Below are 18148 nucleotides of genomic sequence, written 5' to 3'. Positions count from 1 at the left end.
TGTTGAGCGAATATTTAGTAACGTTTCCTCTGATACTTGTGGAACTTATTAACTTTTAATCCCTGACCTCATCCATGATTAATAACTCTCTGTCTGATCCTGTGAAAATGAAGCCCCGCACTGGCTCTGACAGATGGGCAGCCCAACTGCTGCCAGCTGCTTTCTATGCAATATTCAAGATGCATATGCCTGAGCGTGCACGCGCAGACACACATATACACACACAACCAGTGCCCATGGCTCACATTGGCAGTTGAACAAAAGGACAGTCTCAGTATCACAAGGACGGTGATTTTATTCCTAGACAGGCTGCCCCTCTTTTCTTGTAGTTATCCATCAAGGTGACAACAGCAACATAATTTAGGCTATTTGAGAAAAACTGGGAGATGTCATAGAATGATGACTGTTGAGGAATTTTCGGAGCTATCTGTAACATACTTTATTTTTATGCATCATTTTTTTCTGTATTACAAATGTAATAACTTAGAAATGAAATAATCAAGTTGCAACTGAGCTTCAAGTCAAGGGCTTGAAGACGGATGTTTATTTTTACATGCGTTTCTGCCATTGTGACACTTTACTGCAGCTATGTGCAGTGTTTGCTAGTGGCTCTTTCTGCCTTTAGTTTTGTCCCTTTTCTGACCAAGGGAGTCTCGCGTTATCACTCAGTATCCCTGATACTAAGTGATACTCACTATCTCACTATATCGGCTAAATGTATATCTGCTACAGTTCTGAGGGAAACTTCCAAGAAGGTAAATGCTCTCTCCAGAGGATGAATACAAACACCACAGAAAGAGGATGAAGAGACTTGGTGGTAAAATGAGGAACTGCGTTCTAAGGATGGTGCCTTCAGCTTCCAGGCCTCTATTGCATGGACTCAGCTCCCAGTTTGGATTTAACAGACACACACCTTAACTATTTTATGATTAGACTTAAAACCTTCCTTTTTGATAAAGCTTATAGTTAGACCTGAATCAGGTGACCCTGAACCCTCCCTTAGTTACACTGCAACAGGCCAAGGCTCCTGTTTCCACTCTCTTTGTGTTTATTCACCACTTTGTGTTTAATCATAAGTTATTGTTAATCTCTGGCTCTCTTATACAGCCTTTTGTCTTTTGTCCTGTCTACCTCCCCTCACCTACAGATGGCTGCCTGTCCCTGAGCCTGGTTCTGCTGGAGGTTTCTTCCTGTTAAAAGGGAGTTTTTCCTTCCCACTGTCACCAAGTGTTCGCTCATATAGGGTTCGTCTGAATGCGGTGGTGTTTTCGCTATATTATTGTTGGGTCTTTACTTTATAATATAACAATATAAAGCACATTGTTCTCTCTTGTGTGTGTGTGTGTGTGTGTGTGTGTGTGTGTGTGTGTGTGTGTGTGTGTGTGTGTGTGTGTAAAAAAAACTGTTTTTGACCAAAAAACGTGTGTGAGGAACATTTTCAAAGACTAAAAGCATCTGCTTCATGTACAAACCACATTAAACTGTGTGATCTATGCTCGGTAGTACTGCATATGATTATCTGTTTCCTGTGTAGTACAAGTGTACACTTTGTCACTGAAGCCTTTTAGAAATTCTTTTTTTTCTTTGCTTTCTAAGACAACAGAGCAGTGTCTATCAAATGCCATGAAACAGCCTAAGACTGAGCGCTCTGGGGGAAACTCATGTCCTTCAGCTGATAATTGTTCATGTTTTGAAGCAAACGATGCGTTATAAACACATTTAGTTTAAAAGTTTTAAATCCATCTCTTACTGATGACCTACATACACGGTTTTATCTGCTTATAATAAACGCGTCAATAGCAATAGCAATTTTGAAGAATACAATAATTAAAAATGCTAAAAGCAGGAAATACTTAAATGTCACCAGTATGTGGAGTTTGTTCTGAGGTGTCCCTGTAAAACACTATGATGGTATCTAAATCCATTTCCCCAGCTGCTGCATAGATAAAGATCTGCTCAGCAGAAACTGTAAACAGCCAAGGGTATTCACTCACAAATTCTCCCACTGAAGTCGTTTTTTTTTCTCACAGTGTGGAGCCTGACTTAACAGCTTGCTCAACGCAACATGATGAACTTTGCCTCACTCGTTTGCTCGGCTTAAAAGCAGTTTGTTTTATTCTATAACTATACATTTCTGTATTACTTTTCTTTATCTTTGTTGTTTTTACATTTAAATGCAGCTAAGATTGTATTTATTAAAGGCTACATTTCTTCTTCTTTGCCTTATGGATTCTGTTATTTACACTAAACAATAAACATATAACACAGATACCATATCTATGGTGTGGTATATGTGCCATATACAAATAACATAAACCAAAGGTAAAAATAAAAGTAAATAACCTAACAAGTGAAAGATCGCTGGTTCAAACTGAGGAGGAGGCGATCGCTTAGGTGTTGTGTCAGGAACAGAGATGGGTAACGCGTTACTGTAATCTGATTACTTTTTTCAAGTAACGAGTAAAGTAAGGGATTACTATTGCAAAATCGGTAATTAGATTACCGTTACTTTCCCGTAGGAACGCTGCGTTACTGCGTTACTAAAACCGTGATTTTTCGCGAGAATGTCTCACGACAGTGACGTAAGCGAGTGCGCTGTTAGTGACAACAGCTGTGTGCAGATCAACAATGGATCACATATTGAGTGTGGAGAGAGTATGAGCGTGCAGCGTTTAAAGCGTGGAAGTACTGACCTTACTTCCATAAAAAGTGACAAAAACATTAGCGTCCGTTGTGCGTGGGAAGAAAACTTCTTTTTACAGCGAAAAAATACCCCTAAACTTCCAAGCAAGCACCGAGTGCGCAAGGACGTAATGGGAAACTCACAGAGAAACTCGCGGATTCTTCAACTGACCGCGGCACACCTGCACCAGGGCAAACCTCCGCCTACCCCACTCCTGCTTTACAGGTGAAAATAGAGCAACAGGACCGCTGAGTCTTTGACTTTATTTATTTTCTGCTGTGTTTTACTTGCATCTATTTGAAAGACTGAGTGTAAACACAAAAAATATATATATTTTATGTGCTGGAATGTGCAGAAAATAGGTTTAAATGTTAAACTAATTTATTCAAGTCAGAGAATGTTGCATATAATTAAATTTTTGCTTGATGCATAAAGTTAAACGATTAAAACTGATAAATCAAGTTAAAAAAAGAGATTTTTCTATTTGATTACATTTTGTATGATGGATTATGTAGAAAAAGTAGAATTGGGCTGAAAGATCTATCGCTTTATCACCTCCTCAGGTTGTAAATCGTGTTTTTAAGAAGTAACTAAGTAACTAAGTAATTAATTACTTTTGAAAATAAGTAATCAGTAAAGTAACAGGATTACTTTTTTGGGAAAGTAATCAGTAATTAGTTACTGATTACTTTTTTCAAGTAACTTGACCAACACTGGTCAGGAAGGGGTTAAAAAAGATGGTAGAAAACATGTGGAACTACCCATTATAAATCAGGAATAAAGTGTTAACCATGCATACACATGCAGGTATGAATACCATAAACCAGAAAACAAAACAAGATGTAACATCTAAACAAACATGAATGTACACAATCTTGTAAAACGTCCTTCCATCTTTGTTTCTGAAATCCTTTTCAGAAACTTTCAGACATATTTGAGATCCTTCATTTTTTAATTGCTTTATTTTTGTAGCTTCAAATCTATAGATCTGCTCATATCTTTTGTAACAGTTAGTGGTGTGGTGTTTTTACCTTGTGTTTGTTATTCTTTTCTATTTTTAAACCGCTCTGTTTTGTATTTTTATAATCATAAAAGAGCAGACTAACACTGTGTTGCTCCAGCTGCTTAAGAAAAGGCTCATTTCCTTCCTACTCTCAAATAATGATGATAATAATAATAAGGACTGACTTCATTTATATGCACCTTTCAAGCAAAAATGGAGCTGAAGATGTGTAATAATATCTCCTTTTTAAAAAATGTCTGCTTTCTCTCGCTTTAATATTGTGTATTAACAGAATACACTGAGCTTTATCAGGATGTCATTTCACTCTATTAACCTCTATCTCCTCCTCCTCCCTTTCATTAACCCCTTCAATTGCCCGCTGCAGCCTCCCATCTTTGCCCCCTCCTTGCCTTTTGTCTGTCTTTCCCTCCAGAACTTCCGGCCAAAGACTGGAGCTCTTTCCCCCCGTGTCCATCTGTCAGCCTTCTCCAAGAGCTGATATTGACTGCTGTTGCATTGGCCCGCGCCTAGGGGTGTGGGTAAATGTGGAGGGAGCTGGGGTATCTACGAGTGAAAGGCTACCTATACATACTGACACTAGTAGAGACAATGCGCCAAAACAATGGTATGGATGGACACCAGGCAGGACACCAGGGAGGAGGATGGGGGTAACATAGCTGCCTGACTGTGTCCATGCATATGAAGCCTTCATTCCTCTGTAGAGCGGAGGGCTGTAAACATACATAGGACGAGTTAAAGCTTTCAAGGGTCTTGACTACCGCAGGATTTCTGCTCACAAAATGATCTCATCACTATAAAATGACCTAAAAGGTTTAATATAAATATAACAATATAATGTGCAAGTCCAAAACACCTCTACATAATGTCTATTAAAATTGGATTTTACAGCAACAGACACTTCAGCACAGTACCTCACGTAATTTGCTTCCATGACAAGAAAGTGTTTTGGCAACATAAATGCATCTTACTTTGCAAATGCTTATCACTTATGCGAAAAGTCCACTGGTGAGAAACCAGAAATCCTGTGCTAGGGAACGTTAAGAAACACAATAAGGAATATGGTGTTTTGCCTACTGTATTTTATAGATGGGAAAATGTTATACTACTGCCATGAAGCTACCCAGTAACTGCTGCTTAGCTTAGCATAAGGATAGAAAGCAGGTTGAAACAGCTAGCCTGGGTTTATCAAATGAAACAACAACAAACCCTCAAACTATGTCTTTGTGCAGCTATAAATACCACAAGTTGTGTTTTAGGTGGAGAAGCTGCTCCATCTTGAAGAAATGTTGTGAATCTGTGTCATAAATCTGGATTGAATGCATTTTTTAAAGCTTTGCAGAGAGCCAGACTAGGCTAGCTGTTTTACCCTCTCCTTTTCATCTTCAAGCAAAGCTAAATAAGCTAATCGATTAGCAGGTTGTTCAGGTTTAAAATGTAATAACTCTGAGAAAGCAAGAAAATAAGCATAATAAAATGGTCAAATGAAAAGAAGAACAATATATGGAGCAGTTAAATGTTAACTTACTGCAGCATTTCTTTCATAGTACCACTTTTTTTTTAACACTGCTGAGATTTCTTTATCACACAGCACATTTTAATTGTCCTATTAGGAAACACAGGGCTTATATTAGTTTGCATTTACAGGTTAATCTCTGTTGCATTGATTGAAGCTGCGAAGATAGCTCAAATGACTCATGGAGGACTGCAACAACAGTGAGAAAACATGCCTATAAATTTAGTTAATTTGATTGTTTAATTCTTTCTTTGTAAAGGAACAAAGCCATAGCTACAGCAGTGCTGTTCAACCTACAGAGAGATCATTATTAGCAGCTACAAGAGACGTTGTTTTGTGAGCAGTCTGCCATGTTAATTACCCTCTGGTGTCATCAGCCTGAGGTGGTAAACTGTCTCCTCTGTCCACATGACAGTCTGAGTGCTCTGCCACTGTGCTAATGGGCTGTTTGAACTAGTGTGAATGTAAATGCTCCTTCCAGGATTCATTTCCAGATAAGACAAATTCAAATGCGTACCTAAGTGTCCAATCAACAGCTCCAGCTTTTATCAGCTCTTAACTTCTGCTGAGGTTGTCGGCTAGTTGTAAAAGCCCCTAAATTAATAGTTAAACATAACTAGGTGCTCCCAAATATTCCATATAATTTAAAGATACTTCCTTTAAACTCACTTCCTGTAATAATAGAAATGTTTCAGTGATCCACGGGTGCTGTTGCGTTGCTTTCATTTTGCTGGGAGTATCTGTGATACACTTGTGGGTCACGTTTTTATAACCGAAATGCACCCTCTGCAGTTTCACACAGTGACAAGTCTAAACTCCCCGGTGCCTTTGGCAAGAGATCTGTCAAACTCCATGACCTTCGGTAGTCAAATTCAGAAGTTACTCACAAAGACCACCTTGAAAGTCCAGTTTCACACCTATGAGACTACAAGGTGTGTGTGCGCGTGTGTGTGTCTCTTTCTCTCTGTGTCTCAGCTCCCTTGTAGTTACACAGCTGCAGAGGGGGTTGAAAAGAGCGCAGATGGTTTAGTCGGGGGACAATTGGTGGAAAAGCACTGATGAACTCACACTTGCAGGATTCCACAGTAACACAAACAGCTGCCCACAGATAACAGCCTGCTAACTGATCTGACAGAAATGAACAAGAAGCAAAATGTGCCTTTAACTGTTATTAATGTATATAAAACGTTAGATAAAACTGAGTACAGCTCCGTGTCAAACAACTTGTTGCTATAGACTAAAACTTACAGACTGTGATTTTAGTTTTTTCCCCCAAGTAGCACAGGGGCTTTACAACAGTTTACAACAGTATACCGAGATAATCACTGTAACGTTTTAAAAGCTCCCTGGATCATCATTTTACTGTTTATTTGTTTGGGTCTTATCTATAATTATGGCGCAGTGAGACCCTCCTAGTCAGCCTGTCGGTGTAGAACTGTAGAAAAGTTTGAGTTCAACGTTGTGTTTGCTGAGTCTTGATAATAAAGATGCTTTTTTGACATAAGCTGACTGTGATGGATTACAGTTGTCAAGCAAATTTCAAGAGTCTGCTGATTCACTTTGTACATTATGGTGCAAAAACTCCACAGCAGCATGCTTTGCATAATGCCATTGCCCTTGCAGTGATATTTAAAGCTGTATTGACTTGGTGTACTGCAATCATAAGTGTAGGTGATTTGCAGCAAATTGGATGGAGCACAAAACCAAAGACAATAAAGAAAACATAGTAGTCTTTATCACTCTCTGACACACATTTTGCACACCAATTCACTTGTGATGTGTAATGGGTATCGCAATAGGCAGAAGTTAAACACAACTACAGCGCAGATGTGTTGCAGTTGTGTTTAATGACATGTGAACATATTTAGAGATAAGCAAAAAGGCTAAATGAGATTTACAAACTTTATCTAACTAAGTAAAAGTGGTAAAAACAAAAGACAGAAAATTTGGCTCAGAGATTGGTTTGAATACTGAATGCTCAGTAGTGTTGTTATTTTGACTGTGTGTGTGCATGTGATCTGAAATTGTTGTGTGGTTTTGAAATAGATAAGAACGGTTTTGAGGCATTTGAGTGATTTTGGCGAACGAGTCGGAGGTTTTGCAAATGTTTGTGTATGTGGATGTGTATCTTTGCAATTATGAATAAACTGTAGCCTGGCATGATCAGAAGCTCAGAAAGTGCAATCATAGCTAACTCTGGGAAAACGTAATACTTCTGGCCAATTCTACCCTTCTACGTTTGCTTCTTTTGCAATTGCAACATGTAACACATGTAACACATGTTGCAATTATTCTGTATTTGGTTACAATTCACTTATTTAAAGTAACAACAAATACATAAACTGATGTCAGCATTGTTTCTTTAAAGTGTGAAGGAAAATGAATTCTCATAAATCCAAAAAATCAACATGTTTATGGTATCGGATTACTTGAATGGTATCCGATTGTTCAGTCTGACGCCGTGTCTGGGCCTAAACTCCGCTGCAGGTCCATATATCAAGCGATCACTGTGGCATTACTGAGAGTTGAAAAACTGTCTAAAGTCTTTCATCCTTAATAAAATGATCAGCGTTCTGCTCTACCAGGTGTAACAATTGAGTTTAACATCCAGGCATCCATGAAAACGGAATTTATGAGATTTAACGGAGTTAGAAGTTAGCAGGGAGTTAGCTCGCTAGCTTCTATCTAAATACAATATAGCATGTCCTGACTGCGGGGTTTTGGAAACAAATTAAAACGTACAGCTCTGCTATCACTTCCAACATAAATGAAGACAGAAAACTAAACAGCAGTGACATTTGTAGGGTTACTGAAGTTGGGCTAGCTGGTATATAATGATGTGCTACGTGACCGCTAGCGACACAGCTATGTTAGCATAATAGACACAAGCTAACTTTTTTCCCACTCGATAAAAGTTAACGTGAGTGTTCTCGGTGGTCAGGAACAAATGTAATCGCATGGCAGGATGCTGTAAAAGGACCAAACTTCAGCCAGGAGAACAACTGAGATAATCCATCCACAATACGGGGTTAGTCATTCATATACTGCTGCATGGGCTGTGCTGTAGTTACATCCTAAGGTTTTAAAACTGAGCTTAAATAAATGATTAGTGGTAATAAAAGCCGAGGGAGGTCAACAGTGATCACTGACTGTTTTAGGAGCTTTTTGAGATTAAATAGAAGAAAATACATAACATTAAACATGTTAACAACACAAAAGCCATATTAAACGCAGACTACTTTAGACCCGGAAGTAGGATTCGTCGCGTCATCACTGAACAACCGGATAGAGTCTTGTTTTCAGTAGAATGATTCTCAGTGATCTCAGTCTTATTTGCATGTTTGTGCAGCTGAGGTTGTGGTGTGAGTGCACTAGCACTATCAAGTGGGAGCAGTAGTTTTGAAGGGGGTTCATTTGGGATGATTCACCTTCCCTCTCCCACCTTTTGTCTCCCTTTTTCACTTGCGGGGTGTGGAGCCTTGGGTCGTATCGCTGTGCTCACACCTTTCCAAAGAAAGTTCATTTACATTTGAGATGGCAGTTACAAGGATACTTTAGCTGAGCGAAGTCCAGTGAACAGCGATTAAAACCAGAAGGTCACAGGGTCAACACACCGACTTTGCTGAAAATGTTAGCCGAGGATCTTCTCACTGAAATACTAAATCACTGTTGTCATGTTAAAATGAGTGATAAGATATCAGATTTTCAACTATACACCACTGCGCCCTTAGCTTTGTGAATGCAATCAAAATGTGGGAAACCTGGACTGCTGGTGGAAGAAGTTTCGAAATGAATCACGCAGAGATGGATGAAAGCAAAAAACAAAGCCTGACATTAACCTCAGGCAGAATACCGATGTGGTTTTACGAACATCTGTCTGGTTTTGTCGGTTGGACAACTTCAATTGTCTGGTTGAACTAGTTGCAGGAAGGTGTGTGCCTTTCAGTTCAATATATGGCATATCAGTCAACAGCGAGCATGTACAAACTTTATGACTGTTAGCCCACTGCACATAGGAGATTGGGATAAGCATAAAAGGAAATAAAAAGTCTGTGCTGAAGCCAGCTAGAACCAGAACCTACGTAATAACCTGCTGTACAAATACAGAAATCATGAACCATTTACATTTTTTGCAGTTTATAATATCATTACATTGTACAGTCAAAAGTCCATGCTTTAAATTGAAACATATGCGTGGTAAACTCTATTGTCCAGCAGCGTGAAAATGGGTTCATTCTATTTGAGATGCTTTCTAAAACATTTAGTTGTAATTTTAGGAGCCAGGTTCTGATGTTTAATTTCAAATAAGATGAATTTTAAAACACTTAGTTGAAGTCCTAACAACTCCCATATCACGCCACAGCATTCACAATCAACAAGGAGCATTCATTAGAACATGAGTTCTATTTTCTCATCTAATCAATAAAATGCTTCATGCATTTAACATGATTTCAGAAAGAAAAGCACAAGAGAAAGAACGTGGTGTTCTTAATACATGTTCGCCCTGCGAGAAGCTGATTTCTTTGACTGACTCACTCTGCCATTAAGCATGTACACAATCAGTGTTACAATGGGATTTACCAAATTTTTGTGCAGCTCAGTCCTCTTAAGGAACAACCTGCGGTTCATCTGTAAGATTTATGTAACATATTTGGGCCTTTTATGCTTAATTATTATTGAAGTACTGTACTTATAATTTGTTTGTCCATTTGCTTTTCAATTCTTCTTCACTGCCTTTTGAACAACAATGGATATCTGTTTTCTGTATTTGACAAGTTTGTTACACACACAACCAAAAACACCCACTTGAAGCATTTTTGTAATTTCTGCAATTGGTTTCATGTTTTAAACCTAATGTTGATAATGCTTTGTACATAAAATCATGCATTTTTATGCTTTTTTACTTTGTGTCTTTCACTTAAAAAGTACTTTGATATTTCTGCCTTCACTAAAAATATTCATGAAAATATGAGGGAGAACGTTTTGTTTCAGTTTGTACTTGAGGTTAGATTATTATTGATGCCCTTAATCGTCGATTTGAGTACAGGTTTGTAAAAACGGGCATTTTGTTTGCAAGACTGTCCATTGTTGTTCGAAATATTCAAAGTTCCCTATCAAATCCATCATTTACAGTTAAGTAAATCTTACTCCACAAATTGAAAAACTAATAAAGTAATCTGAAGACATGTTTTTCTGAGTGTATAGTCCCGGTAAATACATAATAAAAAATAAAAAAATTCAAATTTCTTCTCAGAACAAAAGAATTGCGAGGAAGAAAAAAGATGAATATTGTGTCATATCCTCCTCCTTTTTTCCCTCATCCGGTGAGAGGACAACAGCGGAGACGCCTTTCGCGCTCTGATTGGTTTTCCAGATGTAACAACGTCGCTGATTGGCTCAAATATTGCCGCTTCTGAGCTTCTATTTTGAACATAAATACGAGCAGCTTCAGTCCTTTCCTCACAAATCAGGGGTTGTCAGAGAGGAGGTGCCTTATGCTGTAACTCTCTGGCATAAACAACAGCTATGTGACTTTAGTGATTTGGAAAGACCAAATCTAGGTTTTACACCTCACGGAACCACCGTCTAACTTACGGCCGGTGTTTTGCTTCGTATTTTTGGAAATGTAATCTCAATTGTTCCTAGCTAGCTGCTTAGCTTCCGGGTTAGCTCGAAACTTTGACTGTCTTGCTTTCTCCGACTCGAAATTCAAACCAAATCTATCATACAGTAGTACTCCCGCGTGACTTTTGCACAGATTTCACAGCGAAAAAAGCAACATGGAATCTTTTTTTAGCAGGATTAGTCCTGTTAAGACGAACAGGCCCGACCGGATCCCCGAGCTTTCCTTGCCCTCTCTGCTTGAGCACAGCACTAAGACCTCGCACTGCAGGAATCTGTTTTCCCCTGGGCCCGCGGCTGTGCTGTCTCCTGTTACCAATTTGGCTATGGACATGAACAATTTAGCTGGACTCGGAAGGTACTACTAAGTTTTTATTTGTTAATTATTTTCATGTAACTGCAGTTCCCGTTTTTCAAACCACTAACTACCCTGTCATCTGTTTATTCCTTTTGATCGGTTCTTTGCAATGCACAATACGTTTCAGTCTTGACATTAAGGAAAATTTTCTGTTTCTTTCTTTGTCGTGCAGCCAATGTGATACCCCGAAAAGGAGAAAGCATGCACCCCTCGAGAAGGTTCCCTCCTTCGCCTCTGACGTCTCATCTGATGCTGGTGAGACCCCGTTAAAGCTATTGTTTGTGCTAATTTATGCTATAAGGCCAAATGTTCATGGACTGAATTTGATTTCAAGTCACAAGATTCGATACGGTTATGCGGAATGTAGTATTGTATTATTTATTTTAGCTGCAGTAATATTTTATGTATTGTAATTTACGACTCAGTTACGACTCAAATGTATCAAGTATAGTCTTTTATTTATTTATTTATTTATTTATTTATTTATTTATTTATTATTTGTAATTCCAGTCTTCTAATGTAAAGTCCTTACTCCACCAGACAGCTCACCTATGCACTGCAATATGAGAAATGTGTGTATACATGTGGCAGGTCAGTATCATCTATTAGTGACACATATCTCTTCCTTCAGGCCTGGGCATGGATCTCCCCAGCCCACTAGATGCCATCGAAGTGGAAGACACGTAAGTTAAACTATCCTCCTTCTGACTATTGTTATCAGCCTTTGAGCAGTGCGTCTCCTTACCCTTTTGCCCCTTCACCCGACCCTCCACCCCCACCCCAGTGCTAGGGTTCAGCAGCGCTAAGCACCATTTCCCATCTGAGGGATTAATATTTCTGCCGTTGACTTTAAGACGATGACCTCGCTCCTTTTTCTTAGACAAAGCAGATTAGCTGATACACCATGTGAGCTTTACTTTCTAAATCAATGTAGTGTGACATATTATGGACTTAACTTAATAGTTAAATATTGCAATTTTGTAGGTGGGAAGTAATACAACTGGGACAATATGCTCTGTAAAATCAGTTGGAAACCCTAGTGCTGCTCACTGAAAATACTGTTGCACTTGTGCTCAGCGTTATTATCTTGATCAGTTTGTTAGCATACCCTCAGCTGCCTAATCTTGGGTGGCCCTTTTCCTTATTCTCAGTTGGGTGAGTCTGCCCTGCAGACATCTGCCGAGATCTGATGTGAGTTCTTTTGCAGCAGTTGGTGCTCAAGACTTCATTCACCTCCTTTTACAGCTGTTAGGTTGCTAGGAGTTTTCCATGATGGGGGGGAGGATGTGGCGTGCGTGCTCTGGTTTGATAACCCACCCCCTCTGAGCTTTGGCACACTCTTCTACTGCAGCCTTGTTTCAATAGGGAATTGAGGGCTGGAGTTTCTCTGCATCAGCTATTGAAATCAGGGCACCCCCAGAGAACAGCTGCCCTCCCTTCTTGTGGTCTGCACTGAATGGGACACGCTCCCCCCTCGACAAACAAAAGAGCTCTTGCAGAAAGGGGGCTTTGCAGCTTCGGCTCCAGCAGGCATATGGTAGATTAGCTGATTTCCGCATCCCTTCCCCTGACCTCCCTCCCACCCCCTGAGCTCTCAGGCCCACTTATTTAGCATACAGGTGGGCCGTACTCCCAATGCAAAGAGTACGTCTTGCCTCCATGCATTCACCCAACTTCCTCATGTCCAACCGTTCCTCTCGGTGTCTCAATAGAGTCCCAGACTCTTTGTAGTTTATGAGTATGCAATGTTTCGACTGACAGTTGAGGCCTTCCTAGTCTCTTTTCTTAGCAGATCTTCTTGCAAGAATATATTAGTTTTGTAATTTCTGAAGCATTCCTTGCTCTTCTTTCTGTTACAGATTTGAAAAAGCCATTCGAGAGTCAAGCAGAGTTGTCAATGAGTAAGTTTTGTACCTGGTATTATCCCCCCCCCCCCCCCCCCCCCCCCCCAAAAACAACATTGCAGAGCAGTTTAATTTTCAAGCCAAAAAAATCTTATCTCCTTATTTTATTGACTGCAATTCTTTTCTCTGCCATCTGTTGATTATAGGAGAATGCCAATTCGAAGAATCAACTCATTGCCCGTAAGTATTTTACAGCTTGTGTGTTATGCGTACACATATTATCTGTTATCCCCAGAGATAACAGATAATGTCCTGTTGTAGTTGTGATTTTGGCGCTTGAATAGGATTTAATCTTAATTTTTAAAGAGGAGTTGACAGTACACATAAACACAACTCAAACAAACCATACAGTGGAGGTTAAGCCTAAACGCGTTGCTAACTGATTCCCTTTTATTCCCCCACTCAGCTCCAGCTCATGGCCTTCAGTCCAGCTCTGAAGGGGCAGCAAAATGATCCAAACCGCTATGGAGTATTTGGTCAGCAACCTTCCCAAGTATCCACCTCTCAGCATGAGAATAAGGAGAACATGCCAGAGGTCAGTTGGACCAAAATCATTTACTTAAGTCTCACTGCCTTAGAACTAAGGCGATGCTAAATGAGCTTTTATTACTGTGGAGACGGCATTTCATCATTTGGGTTAAAAACGGGATATTTGCATTTTATGTAAGTGAAAATTATTAGTGTCATTAGCAGGTGCTTTTATTAATCTGTCACGTCTGTGTTGGCATTCCTTGTTTAAAATGCCTTGTTGTTTTTTTTTCTTTCAGGAAAGCTTTGAATTCAAGAAACCCACCAAACCTGCTTCGCGGTGTCGTGGGCGATCCTTTAACAACGGGCAGTCTAAGGATGCCTTTGCCTGCCGTCCCAGCTCCGCACCAGCCCTCATGGTATGTGAAGAATCTGTCTGCAAGTTAAAAAGGGGTGATCTGCTTCTCGAAAGATGCTGACTGACGTTTTTTTTTTCATTTTTATGTAAAGCTTTCTTCACCTCCTCCGGTGCAGCAGCTTGACTTTCATGACTCCAGCCCCATGTTTCTGAGAAGTTCCTCCCTCACCTCCTCAAATGATGATGAAGATGATGGCTTTTTGGATGTACTTGATGACAACATGGAGGTGAGTCCCTGCCATTCATGTTTTTATGGATTCATTTTTTTTCTGCAATTCCTTTTTGTCAGACTTGATTTTTAACGGCACCCATTTGTTGTTTGCAGAATGACTCTGGGGTACCGATGGGCATGGCCAGCTTACTCACTGCCCCACTGGTGGCTGACAGTATAGGAGAAGACTCTGTAAGTGTGCGTACTTTAGGTGCAGTATGTAAAGTGTGTGCCTGCTTTTCTCAGTAGCCACAGATGACTTATCCATCTTGACAACCATTTTACAACAAACACAATATGTCACAGCATAGTATAAAGAATAGTCCTGATGTATTTTGATGCAATCACCCAGAATAAATTTTGATGCTTTGCTGTCACAAGTTGTAGCACCTCACGCAAAATGTGGGTTGAATTTAAAAATGTACTTATTCTCGCTTTTCTTTAGCCTGTGATTCGGTGCAGACCACGAAGCCTGTTTCGCTCTCCTTCGATGCCCAGTCCTGTTTCCCGTCTCTCTGTGAAGCGCGCTGACCGCCCCGGAGATGAAAATACACCCATCAGGGTGAAGAGGCGGCGTAGCCTTGCAGGAACGCAAGTAACCACCCTGGAACAAAACCCAGAATCCCCAAGAATGGTAAGGCCATACTGCCTTGGACAACATGCATCACTTTTGTTGTTGTGATAGTTGATGCAAGTTAGTTGGATGACTTGATCATTTTAACATGTTGGCCAATAACATGAGGAGCTGAGGTGAATGGGAGGAAATAGCAGCATCGTCTTTTAAATGAAAACGGAATGAAGTGCATGCATGCTGAGATTGGTCTTACAGCATTGCTCAGGTCTAAGCCACACGGTGCAAGATTAATAAAAACTGTCTTGTGTTACAAAAACGTGCTGTCGAGCTCAAGTCCTTTTCTGATTGAAACATTTAAAACCAGTGATAACATGGAGCTGCAGCTCTGAACAGACAGCAATGATCTGTAGGCGTGATTTAAAAAATCTCCACTGACCATCTGTCACCCAGCTTCTGAAACATCCACTGAGGCTTACTGGCTATTGTTCCAGGCTTTGAAGCTTATCTTAAATCGCTTCATTTTCTCCTTGGCTACCTCGGTAAGTGTCCCTCTCCTCTCTTTCCAGGGCTGCTCACTGCTCCAGAGGTCCAAGTCGTTCTGCCAGGCAGAGATTGAAAAGCTGTTGGACGGTGAGGCTGGTTCTAATGAGCTAATAGGCGATTTCACCAAGGTAAGGGAGAATGAAAACTCTTCTGTGTGCTTGTTAGTTAGTTGCTTGAAAAAGTGGAATAACGAATCCTCTTTCGTCTTTTAGCCTTTCGTTCTACCCACAGTGCATGGAAAACACCAAGACCTCAAATACATTACCTCAGACATGGTGAGTAGACGCACTGTGTCAAAGCGCTCAGTCCCTTCACAGTAATCACTGCTCCTTTTGAAAACATTAAAAGTATGTTCTGTGTGGTCTTTAGATGGTGGCAGCTCTCACTGGCCAGTTTGATCATGTAGTTGAACAAGTCATCGTCATTGACTGCCGCTATCCTTATGAGTTTGAAGGAGGACATATCAAGGTGAGTCAGTGACAGACATTGCAGTATACATAAAACTCGAGTGTTTCCTAATTTGTGTTGGAAAATCACACAGAACGATGTGAAAATCGGTGATAGATGTTTTCAGTAACAACTGTGGGGGGGGTAATGATGTAAAAACTGCTTAATTAAAGACTTCTCTGTAGGTGATCCATCCCTGAGCTCTAAAGGTATTTGTTTTTGTTCCAGGGAGCGCTAAACCTACACCAGGAGGACCAGGTGAAGGACTTCCTCCTCAAGAACCCGATTGTCCCATCCAGCCCAGACAAACGAATCGTCATCATCTTCCACTGCGAGTTCTCCTCGGAGCGCGGCCCCCGAATGTGCCGTTTCGTCAGAGAGCAAGACCGCGCCATGAACGAGTATCCCAAACTTCACTACCCCGAGCTCTACATCCTCAAGGGCGGCTACAAGGACTTCTTCCCTCATTTTCAGGTTGGGTTTGATTTGATTCTCAAGGAGTGAAATATAAATGCTGGTGAGGCCTTGTGTATCTGGAGCATAATGCTTCGGTTTTAGTCCAAAGAACTGCGTGCTCATGTTTTAGCATATCAGTTATCACAGACCCACATGAATCTCAGCTGTTCAGTCCTCTGAATCCTCATCTCGTTCTCTTGTGCAGGCACAATGTGAACCTCAGTCTTACCGACCCATGCACCATGAGGATTTCAAGGAGGACCTGAGGAAGTGCCGCCTCAAGAGTCGCACCTGGGCCGGAGAGCGCAGTAAGAGGGAGATGTACGGACGACTGAAGAAGCTGTGAGCACGTCCTCATCTTCCCAACCTCCCGCTAAAACACACTGCCTCTCCATGAAACGGACTCAGTGCAACCTCCTCATGTGTCTAACGCCTCACTCTAACCAAGGAGAAATGCCTTCTGTGATTGCGCCAGCAGAAAAAGGGATTTTTAAATTTCCTACAAAGTTTCATTTATAGCCAATTTAGTTATTTATGCGAGTTAAAGAGAGAAGGATGTGGAATGATGGATCCTTGAAGAAATCAGCAGTGCAGTGAACAGATTTTATAAAGGTGATTTGAAACAATTTGTATGTTTTAACAAAACAAACCACTAGGACCTACTGCCTGTTTTTTACCTTTCCTTTTCCTTTTTTTTTTTTTTTTAAATATAAGCTGGCATTAGTGATATGAATCAATGCCATATTGCAATATACAAACAGACCACACTGCCAGGACTTTGTCTTTCAGTCCCCCCCACTGGATTTTTTTCTTTTTTCTTTTAATGTCATGTACTACATTATATCAGCACTTAATTAAAGAAAAAAAAAAGTTGAATTGGAGAGGTGTCCCTGTCCCCAAGATTTTTATATATACATACACACACACACACACTTTGTTTTTAAAGAATGATTTGAGTATTCTTTGGAGTGTGCATTTCTCCAGGCATTCCAAAATGCAAATTGGATACTTAATGATAACATGTGAAAGCACAAGATCAATGCAGAGCTTTGCCCCATCACCTCCACCCACATCTGTTGCAATAATTATTTTCCTCAGTCAGAAGATACCAAAGCAAACAAAGCTACCTGTTTACTTTGCAGTGAGATTTCTCTGATGCTGCAGGTCAGCAAGTGTGGACAGATTTTTTTTTTTTCTTTTTCTTTTTCTGTCTTATAAGAAGTCTTTTGTTTCGCTTTGACACCTTTTAAAATCCAGAGAGAACTGTCTAACCCTCTGCCGAGCTAATAATGTTGGTTTATAATGAGCAGGGTGCTTTTGGTATTTTGGTCCAGGCTTGCGGGGGAGCTGCTGAAATAAAGATCTGATGTGTGTTGAAATGAGATGAATAGCAGCCTCTTCTTTCGGAGTTTTATCACGCAGGATTTTAAAATTATATTTCTTTGCAAGTAGTTTGTGAATGAATAATACTTTTTAAAATAAACTTAAAATTCTTTAAAAATGGTTTGTCAGAATTATTTAATAAAATCAGGCTTTAGTTGAGCTTGACAAACTTTAAACCTTTATGGTTTTGGCAAGACCATCAAAGATCGAAAGTGTTGAGCTCTAATGGCCACAACCACTCGTGCAGAGTTTAAGGGACTAAAAGTGCCCACTGGCTTCATGATTGCCACGTCTATTAGCTGAAACCAGTTGTTCTATAAGAAAGTCTCAATGTTCAGTATGTATGTCCTACTAAGGAGTTGAGCTGCTTTGGTGAGGTACGAATACTAAAATTCATACTTAAAATTAGGACTATCAGTTCATAGATATATCGATCTCGGTCTTTAATAAGGCCTAGATTTAAAAATGTACAAAAGGCTCAATAGATCAATACTTTTATGCAATTTTTAGCCTTTGATGCATTTGAATATACTTTATACGTGAG

At 40.1% G+C, this 18148-nt stretch overlaps 1 protein-coding gene across 2 annotated transcripts; it reads left to right on the top strand.

The window, feature by feature from the left end:
- The first annotated feature begins 10670 nt into the window (after positions 1-10670).
- cdc25b (cell division cycle 25B) lies at positions 10671-17603 on the top strand. Of its 2 annotated transcripts, none has more exons than XM_026152738.2 (15): positions 10671-11200; positions 11373-11455; positions 11832-11883; positions 13060-13101; positions 13251-13284; positions 13511-13639; positions 13872-13991; positions 14083-14217; positions 14316-14393; positions 14647-14835; positions 15342-15446; positions 15531-15593; positions 15688-15786; positions 15994-16239; positions 16427-17603. In XM_026152738.2, the coding sequence occupies exons 1-15, from the start codon at positions 11001-11003 to the stop codon at positions 16565-16567; spliced, it is 1716 nt and encodes a 571-aa protein (XP_026008523.2). In that variant the 5' UTR covers positions 10671-11000; the 3' UTR covers positions 16568-17603. The 2 variants fall into 2 exon arrangements, with proteins under 2 accessions (XP_026008523.2, XP_026008522.2); XM_026152737.2 differs by having other exon boundaries at positions 14316-14399.
- Positions 17604-18148: the final 545 nt, after the last annotated feature.

Source organism: Astatotilapia calliptera, chromosome 19 (assembly GCF_964374335.1).
Source record: "Astatotilapia calliptera chromosome 19, fAstCal68.1, whole genome shotgun sequence".
In the NCBI taxonomy this organism is placed as follows: Eukaryota; Metazoa; Chordata; class Actinopteri; order Cichliformes; family Cichlidae; genus Astatotilapia; species Astatotilapia calliptera.
The sequence above is the reverse complement of the archived record's forward strand: the minus strand, read 5'-3'. Positions and strand labels throughout refer to the sequence as shown.

Bases quoted from the DNA above. Each gene is read 5' to 3' on its own strand.
- cdc25b (XM_026152737.2), top strand. From the start codon at position 11,001: ATGGAATCTTTTTTTAGCAGGATTAGTCCTGTTAAGACGAACAGGCCC. The intron at 15,447-15,530 runs GTAAGGGAGAAT...TTCGTCTTTTAG, and splicing joins TAATAGGCGATTTCACCAAG to CCTTTCGTTCTACCCACAGT. The intron at 15,594-15,687 runs GTGAGTAGACGC...TGTGGTCTTTAG, and splicing joins AATACATTACCTCAGACATG to ATGGTGGCAGCTCTCACTGG.